General features: G+C 47.0%; 1 protein-coding gene across 1 annotated transcript in view; it reads right to left on the reverse strand.

The window, feature by feature from the left end:
* The window catches only part of nphp4 (nephronophthisis 4), a gene marked incomplete at its 5' end in the record, with an annotated part of 135,139 nt that overhangs the window by 25,536 nt on the left and 99,603 nt on the right, over window positions 1-10,000 (reverse strand). The window contains 2 exons of the mRNA XM_084479769.1: window positions 858-877; window positions 1,784-2,000. Of these exons, the coding sequence (XP_084335895.1) occupies window positions 858-877; window positions 1,784-2,000 (237 nt within the window). The remainder of the gene's footprint in view (window positions 1-857; window positions 878-1,783; window positions 2,001-10,000) is intronic.

Below are 10,000 nucleotides of genomic sequence, written 5' to 3' on the forward strand. Positions count from 1 at the left end.
AATGACCCATAAGGATTTAATGGCCAAACTAGAGGTGAAAACAACTGCGGGTTCTTTACAGAGGCCCCGTTGGTATGGGTGAACAAAGTGTTCATCTAATACCACTACAAACTAATAAAACACAAGGGTACCATCAAAACTCTGGCTGTGTCCCCTGAACCGAACAGATCTATGACACCTGCACCTGTAGCTAAAGACAGCTGTACCTTGTCTTAACAAAATTAGACTTGCTGTTGTTTTACACTGTAGCTCCAACAGAATCAAAGCAAAGGTTTTTTTAAAGCGTTTTTCTCAAGTCTGGGACGCTATGAGCAGACAAAGTCACACAAAAGAGTCATTTGGCAGTGCAAGAGTTGTCTCTCACATCGAGTGTGGAAGCCCTAATTGTGTCTAAACATATCCAATTTTAAGTAGCAGAAATTCAAATTTACACACGTGGGCAACTTTGCAGGTCCCCTCAGAGCAGGAGCAGCCAGGGCTAAAGCCCCCTGAAGCCTCCGCTCAGTCTACCAGACTGTGTGTGTGTGTGGGCTCATGTCAGTGTGTAATTGTGTTATTTGTGTGTGTGTGTGTGTGTGTGTGTGTGTGCGGGTTCATGTCAGCGTGTAAGTGTGCTAATTTGTGTGTGTGTGTGTGTGTGTGTGTGTGTGTGTGTGTGTGTAAATGTGAGCATTTACATATGTGTGTGTGTGTGTGTGTGTGTGCGCACGTCCGCTCACAAATGCATGCGTATGCATGCACGTCTGCGTGTGCGTCAGTGACATCAGTACTCCCGGCAGAGCGAGTGTGACATGCGGAGAGAGTCTGCAGCCTGGCCGCCAGTCTGGAGCACATTTAGCGCTGGCACCCGTGGGTACCAGAGCCTGATACAGGCTCCCTGCTGGGGAGGGACAATTAAGATGCCTTTGTGAGGCCAGAGAGAGCTGGGGGCTTTTAGCCCGCCGCGGCAATGGATACGTTTATGGAGATGGTCCTGGTGATGTAATATCATATGTTATCACCCCACAGGGGCTCTCTGAATCATAACATATGTGGATTATTGCACATTTATCGTTTCGGATTAATGAGAAAAAAAAGACCCCCCGAAAAACACATACAAAACTCATATCATATAAGTGGGTTACAAAACTCTATAATACAACCCAGTGGACATTGGGGCGCAATATGAGACCAAAACACCCAGCAACGTTTCTCATTATACCTCAATTAGATAGGGGTGTTGTTGTTTACCGAGTCGCTGTGGCGATGAAAACAGGGGAATCGCTTCTTCTCGAGTGTTTTGCTGTTTGCTTTACCCACCAGCATCTACTCAGTCTTCACCCAGAGATGAAGACAGGGACAGGGGACAAAAGCAGCCCCTTAGCTACCTCTACCTACCTGGTTTCCTCGACTTTCACTCAACTTGCCTGTGAACTACTTGACCCGCATTAAGATAAAAGTTGGTGCTTTATAATCCCGGACAGGATGTTTGGGTTTCACAGCAGGAAGTACAGGAAAGTGGTAAATTTTAAAAGGAGACACTAAAACCTAAAAAGAAAATACAGTAAAGATACAACATATAAACAACCAGAGAAGTAAAAATGCTAGTGTGAGAATAATATAACGCAAACTAAATTATTTAGTTGGTTTAATTATCTTAAACCAACAGAGTACAAAAGAAACGGATGTTGGTTTGGGCGAATGGGTCCTTTTCGGGTTCCTATTGGCTAAAGACTTGGGTGTGTGTGTGTGTGTGTGTGTGTGTGTGTGTGTGTGTGTGTGTGTGGGGGTGTTGGGACCTCACCATGACCCTGGCCGTTTTGACCTGGCTCTCCGGGTGCTCCCTGGCCTCCCGCTGCAGCACGGCGGCCAAGCAGCTCAGCTTGCGTCGGCGGTCCTCCACCGACTCGCCCGGCGCGGGTGGGCTAACGCCGTCCTTTATCACCTCCGGCCGCCCGCCCGTAATATCCACCGCCGCCGCCCGCCGCCGCTTGCCCGCTGAGCCAGTGATGCGTTCCTCTCTGGGGAAAAAGCAAATAACAACAAAAAGATTTAAAAAAACAACAACAACACAGGGTCATGAATATGATTCACAGAGACGGTTTTTAATCTTCTTGCCACTTTTTGACCATATGCTCAGGAGAAATTACTCTCGACGTCGGAGAGATGGCGCCGACAGATAGCGACGCCCAAACGACAGCTTGTAGCCACAGAGACCCCGCAGAACCCCCCCCCCCCCCCGACCAACTGGCACTTGAGCAGCGAGGGTTAAGCCCTGACGACGACACATCCAACACACAACAGCACATCACGTATTCCCCCCCCCCCCCCCCATAGACTTGTGTCTGCCATGTGCTAACCTGATAAAGGCGGCAGACTCATCGACTGACTCATCCTCTAATCTGGATCTGTTTGGGATTACGCCGGGGAATCACAATAGCATTTGGGGCTTTGATGAAAAAATATGGTGCATATTTTATTTTTTATTTTTTTTTAGGTCTTCCCATAATGTTGGAAAACGTTGTGTGTGGAGATGTGTGTTTTGAGTCATCCCCTGTCATCGTGATGAAGCAGGGAGTTAAAGGGGAGCTGTCACACTTGGTTATTTCTCAATATAAGTGGGTCTGCAACCCAGGAAAATAGAGGAAACCCAGGAAGACACACTTGAGTGTGTTGAAGCGCTCCCTGCTCAATGTGTGACGATGTTAGCTCAGTTATTCATTCCAATTCAGCATCCACTACCATCGCTTTTTAAATAAGAAATGTTTGCTGAAGTGGAGGGCTGTTCAAAGAGAGAAGAGGTTTGAAAGAAACCTGCAGCTCTTACGTTATAACATACCCAGATACCTACTTTGGTGTATCAGAATTGTCTGTGATAAAGTCATCATCATTGCTCCGGTATGAGAGTTTTAGGAGTGGTTCTGCATTGTGTGATCATCAACACTTTCCACTACCTTGGACCATCGAAGTTGTACTCATTTAGTTAGAAACACCACTACTTTGGTGTTTCTTAACAGTTTGAGTCACGAAGTCATCGCCCCTGCTTTGGTATCAGAGAGCTGACTGCATTGCAACGTTATCACCACTACTTTGGCGTGTAAACACTCACACAAAAATACACTTTAATAGTAGTTGGATACACACAAACACAAACTCACACAGCCCCACATGCAGAGTGTGTCCCAGCGTGCTGGTGAAGGTCAGAGTGGGGCAGTGAATGTAATCAGAGACATTGTGTGTTCAAACAGAGGGCCAGGGAGGCAGGCCAGAGGGCCGTGTACCATTGTTTGCATGGCCGAAACATAGTGTGTGTGGGTGTGTATTTATCAGTATGTGTGTGGGTGTAGGTGTGCGCGTACGTGCGTGCATACTTGTGTGTCTGTGTGCCTTTTGCTAAAAACGACTGTTCACTTGGCGTAACGCGGTCCTAGGTGGTTGGTTTGTGGTTATCTCCAACTTTGGTTAATTAGGTTCCTAAAAAAAAGGTCACTATCGGTAAGCATTTGTTAGCTGCCTTTACGACTCAATACTTATTTGACAGGCGAGAACAGAGATAAGGGTGTGCATCATACCACGCATTAAGTGTTGAGGCCAAAGCAGATGGAGGTTTTCTACCTTTGAATAACATTCAAATTGTTTGTGAGTCTGTTTTAGTGTGTGCTTCAAAAATGGGAATTCAACGAAAATACTTACAGTGAAACGTGAAACTCAGACACAGATATGGTTGAGACACACACACACACACACACACACACACACACACACACACACACACACACACACACACACACACACACACACACACACACACACACACACACACACACACACACACACAGACGGAACCCCCCACAGGAACACTCATTGTTCAGGGAAGATGGACACTTGGACTCTAGTGGTCCGCCCCAAGCTTTCAACCCTCTAGGAACAATTGTCTGGTAGGAACTATTGTTCGGTAGGTACCTTTTGAGTGACAGGAAATAAGGAGCGGACGTATCAGATGTGGACGAGCGATGGCAATTCATCTTTTATTCTATTCCCGCCCAAGGTATTTTGAATTTTGTTGCCCTTTAACCGGGTCTCTCTGCCCTTTTTGCTCGCACAAATGTCCCCTTAAGAGAGACATTACTATTGAAATGTATCCCATAGGAAAGGGACCCTTCCCTTTCTTATGGGAGAAGAAACACACCAGTGAGAAAGATCTTACGATTTTACCGAATGGATTTTATTGCATTCTTCTTTAATATATACAGATTTTTTGGAAAAAATAGAGCTGCGTGGCTAGGCGAGCTAGGTTGCGTGTATTAAAGTCGCTTATTACACAAGGAATCTTTTATTTCTTTTATCTTTTATTTCTATTTTGCAAGCAATTCATTCAGTCTCACAGGGGCTTTGAATTTCTTCAAAGCCTTCCTTGTATTTTAGTTATGGAGTGAGGGTAATGCTTATTTCTTATTTTCTTTTATTTCTTCACAGGTTATTTATAAAGCAAACCTCTAATGTGTTTTATCCCTGAAAACTGTGACAGTTTTGGTTCTTAAACTCAGGACACAAGCTGCAGCTTTATTTTTGAAAAAGACAGTATATACACAGATTATATATTGCTTTCTATATACTATAACAGACCAGACTCCAGACCATGTTTTTTGTTTTTCCAGGCGGTATTTGCTTACTTCAAAAGTCTCATTACAGACACACCAGCTTGAATTGGTGTGCGTGTGTGTATCTGTCCATGCTTTTGTATGTGTGTGTGTTCGTAAGCGTGTGTGTGTTCGTTAGTGTGTGTGTGTGTTTGTTAGTGTGTGTTTTTGTCAGTGTATGTGTGTGTGTGTGTTTGTATGTGCGTGTGCGCGTGTGCGTGTGTGTGTGTGTGTGTGTGTGTGTGTGTGTACCGTTAAGTCGGAGGATGTTTCCAGTGGAGAGCTTTCCTCCTCTGAAGCCGCCGGCACCACTTTCCCGCTGGGTGATGACATAGGAACAAGGAGGCGGTACTTCGCCTGTCCTCCTCCAATCAGGATCCACGAGACATCCTGGAAACAAACACCCAATCAATCCTCTTTCAACTGTTATCAAGCAGAAAAGTGCGTAGATTTTCACAACTGTATTGTTTAGGGAACAAGCCAATGCAAAACAACTCAAACATACATCTTAAGAATCATTATTTTGGCGTTTAAATTAAAGAAACATCTCTTCATTACAAAAAGCTTCCATTTGAAAGCTCAAGCCAGACCAAATTTCTCTTTGATAAGATGACGAAACACTAACAAAACAAATCAAAACCAAAACCACGATCTCTGAAGCGCGCCATTAAAGGCCTTCCCACGAGAAGCAGGCCAAAATAAACAGAGGCCAGGTTAGCCCGTGGCTGGGCTGGGGGCGCTTCTCTCCTGGATCAAGGTACGGAGGCTGGCCCTGGGCAGTTCATTACGGCCCCACCGCTGCCAGTGGGACCTGGAGAAGGGACAGCTGGAAACACACAGTCCCAGGGTCTGGTTGGTTTGAGCCGTGGTGCCCTGTGCGGCTCATGGAGATGTGTGCGCCCCCTGCTGGGTCGTGGGCGCATCAAAACAACAATGATGGAACGGTTGGACTCCTACTCGTGGAAAGGCCAGCCAGGTCTTATTGAGAGTGAAGGCGATGATTACGCTGATGGGATTAGCTCTGTGTGTGTGTGTGTGTGTGTGTGCTATCTTCATAGCCAGCACCACCGCTGAAGGGCTCTCCTTGTAGATAATTAAGCTGTAAAATGTGATTTTGTTTGCGATCAATCCCCACAGCCAGGTCTTGTGACTGCTAATGTAGATATACTGTTCCTGCTGTTGAAGCCCATGCATAGAAAACTTATTTCTGGGCTTGCAACTCTTCTGCTTTATTTACCCATTTCAGTCCCTAAATTTGTATCAAATATGATTTAAACATATTTCCCCTAATTTGGTCTTTTCACACTTATGAAGGTGAGAGAAAACACACCAGGGTGAGAACATATGCCAGACTTAGCTAACCCTGTGAAAAATAAGTGTTGGCCAGGTTTGCTTGCAACACGAGGAAAACAATAATTTATTGAACATTATTATAATTCTGTTCTGGGCAGGGTTAAGCCTGTAACACTGACCACATTAATCAGCGGGTGATAGCACAGGGGCTGCAGACCCACCCAACCAGATGGATGCTGGCACCTGTGTGTGGAGCCTAGATGCACTTATAAATCGAAGTGACAAAGAAAAACTGTTCTTTCTTCGAATAGGGAAAGCTTTTTTTCATTTTTTTTCTCCAACGGTATTATTAGACTAGAACATGTATAATTAAAATAGATCAATGACCGAAAAAGTCACTGAAATAAATGTCACAATTATAACCTGTAGCTCTTTCCTGATATTGCTTACGACGCCATTAAGCCTCGGCAATATAACCAACTTCCAAACCGCCGTGACAAATCGACGTTTAGAGTTTGAAGTTTCTGGGAATACTTTTGTTTGCGAGTGAATGAGGGCTGGCACTTAAGCTCTTCCAAATGTAACGACCTCCCGGAAACAGGGGCGGTTTATCATGTGGCAGGGGTTGAAGCAAAAGTAGACCCCGACCGAATGTTCTCCCGACAACGTCCTTCATCACGGAGCTGATAATGGGCGGCGGCGGCGGCGGCGGTGGCGGGTGCTCGGTGACTAATGGGCCGCCGTTGCCATGCAAACGCCCGGGCGGAGCGACAGGCCCCGCGCGGCAGATTAATGGACGAGGCGCCTGCCTTCTCCCGCCGCATAACTCTCATCATCGATCAGCCACCGGCTCTCGCCCAATCCAAACACACCCAAATATAAACGTTGCGTTAATTTGACTTATACCGCCCTCCCCCCCCCCCCCCCCCCCCCCCCTGTCCCCCGTTCCCAAATATTACCGCACGAGAAAGACATTACTTTCGCTCGCAATAAAAACACTGCTCGATCGATAACGAAGCCGTGTGGAGGATGAATCTCATTCCCGGCCGCTTCATTGAGGCCTCCCTCGCTCTCTCTCTCCCTCTCCCTTGTGCAGATAAATACTCTGATGATGGATGAATTGCTACAATAAGCCTGCTAGGCGCTGATAAAGACCGGGCTCCCAGCCTCCTCGCCGTCATCCTACCGGCCGGGCCCGCGGTCCGGCACGGGACCCCCCACGGGGGTTTATCGAATCTATCGTCGGATCACGTTAATTAATCTGCCGGCTGTGGGCTTATCGCCGGGCTCCGTCGGATCATGGCCGGCTCAAAGGGCTGGTTGCCGGCCCCTTCGTGCCGAGTCAGTCATCATTCATGACACCCGTCCCCCCTCCCCCGCCGCATGGAGTTGGGACTATGGAAGGTACCCCACCCCCCACCTTACACTCACCTCCTTCAAGTGAGATTTATACAACTGCTGAGGCTAACCGTAGTGGTGGGACTCTGGGCAGAGCAGGACGCTAATTGTGAGGGAAGTGTTGGGAGGGATGTGCACTCAGTGAGATGTATCTGCTAGTGCGCCATTTTATTAAAACACACACACACACACACACACCGCCATGCACACGCACACACTTATGGAACACACACACATGGAAGATGCATCTGAGGGCTGGTGTCTCTGCTCTGCATGCTGTTCAGGTTAAGCTGCCCACTTTCCGGAGAAAATTTTAAAAACTCATCTTCTGGCCTTCATAGGAGTAAGGTATTACGAAGGGTTGTGCAGGGTTTTAGCTTTTTATTTTCCCAAAATAGCCTTTCGCCGTTCACTGTCCCTCCCTCCTCCTCCCTCCCTCCTCTCCCCCCTCCTCCCTCTCTCTCTCTCTCTCTCTGGGGAAGCCGACCTTTTCTGAATGAGCAGCCTCACGCAAACACTGAAAAGGCCACCGGTGGGAATCTCAGGCGGGGCTGGCTGGCTCTATCCAGGTGGATTGTATTAAGCCGGCCATATTGTGTGTTTACTTGTGTCAAGGGGGAAGGGGGGAGAAGGGGAGTGGGGGGGGGGGGGTGCACACCATTAGGCAACCGCACAAAAAAAATAAATCTTCATTCGCTCCAGCGAAACTTAATCGTCTGGCAGCGTTTCACAGGTCCGGTGGCTATGCCTCAGGCTTTGGGCCTCTTCCTCCTGCTCTTCATCTTCCTCCACTTCATCTTCTTCTCCTGGAACAGGGAGGATTCTGAAGGGGGTCTTATCAGGGCCCGGCAGATGAGGACCTCAGTGAAGCCAGGAGTGCTCCCTTAGCTGTATTCTCGACCCAAGGTGGGCCGATGACGCGTGCCCTCTGTTGTCGTAATGTATGTGTGTGTGGTTGTGCGTTCGTGATCTGTGCCTGCTTGTGTGTCCGTCGTAGCAGGATTTCGTGGGTGGGATGTAAGGATGTAATTGGCCAATTAAGGTCGCAATGTTTAAGAATGAGCCCCTCCCTAGTTAGTAGGCGGGAGAATCTCAGATTCACTCATTGGCCGTGTCCCAATTCAGGGGTTGCATCCTTCGAAGGACGCATTTGAAGACCGCATACGTCACAGCGGCGCGTCAAGTGCTGTCCCATTTCGAAGGGTCCTTCGAATGCGGCCGAGATATGCAGCCTTCGTTTCCCGGATTTGAAGGACGCATCGGATGCATCCTTCACGGCCCAACGTATCCCAACATTCATTGCGCGTTGGATATTTTTTCAGAAATGGCACGGAGAGAGCGGAAGCAGCAGCTGCAGCGAATACATATTTAATGACAAAACTATGTAAAAACATTTTTTTATATAAAAGTAAGGTTGGGACCATTTTAAATATGTAACTTTATTGTCAAAGTTCAATTACATTAACGCTAGACATATAACGTTAAACTAATTAACGTTAAGCCAACGTCCTCTCTTCCTCTTCACCCGCCGGCTCCGGCGGTGAATCTTCTCCCACTCCTCCAATAAAAGATAAAACATAACCAATAAAATGATAATTTCTGGCTCCATATATCTCCTCCACTGTCCGGTTTGAACCGCAGCTGTCAGGGTTGCTAGGAGACAGGAGCGGCGCGTGGTCACGCAAGGTAAAGGACGTTAACGGCTGGTTGCGCAGTCCGGAAATGCTCCGTAGGCTAGACCGTCCCATTCCACAACGCTCGTTCGGCCTTCGATGCAGCCTTCGCGGTCTACAAAGGCTGCATCCTTCGAAGGACGCATCCTTCGAAGGATGCAACCCCTGAATTGGGACACGGCCATTAACATTGTTGTTTCCACTCTCGCTGGCTGTGCAACTGTGTGATGCTAACTAGCGTAGCTCGGCTGGCTGGGTGGCGTGAGTGGGAGGTGATTTGGGTATCGGTAGTAAGATTCTTGTAAACAAATAGTTGCATATATATATACGTTATCTGATGAATAGGTGAGGGAATTTTATTGATACGTTTAAATGTGACACATTGTGACTCTAATGCTGTTTATATTATAGATACAATATAACTGCCCTTTAACAATTTAGTCTTAATTGTCTCGTGTCTCAAAACACTTTGGAAACCAAACTCTTTCTAACCATTTGCAAAATTGGCTAATATCCCTTTCCACACAAATTCAATCATTCAAATTTCTGTATTAACTTATAATGGAGTCCAACAATGTTTGTCATAACACTGAATGCCACAGCATATGGTCGGCCAATATGTTTGAAATCTCTGGTATTGTTAAAGTCAAAATCCAGCATGTGCAAGTCTTCACATTGGAAGTACTGAATATATATCTCCATACATTAAGGCTTGTTTTACTGAGTTCACAGTCAATCATCAGAGAAAATGCAATAATTGACTCCTTCTCCACACTACTCTACCAAATAAAACATGAGTTTGCTCATGAGAGCCGTGCCCGGCCTCATGGAGGACGGGTCTCTGGGGGGGAGGTGGGGCTCAGCCAATCCGTGCCCCAGATTTTGGCTAAACCATCAGATATTCTTTGTCTCGCTCTATAAATGAGTGGGTGAAATCAGGTCGTGGTATTAGGGCCTGTTTTTAGTTCTTTCCTTGGTGGTGTGGGGGAGGGGGGGGGGGCTGCAACAACAACAACA

This window comes from Micromesistius poutassou (assembly GCF_964030765.1).
Source record: "Micromesistius poutassou genome assembly, chromosome: 15".
Classification (NCBI taxonomy): Eukaryota; Metazoa; Chordata; class Actinopteri; order Gadiformes; family Gadidae; genus Micromesistius; species Micromesistius poutassou.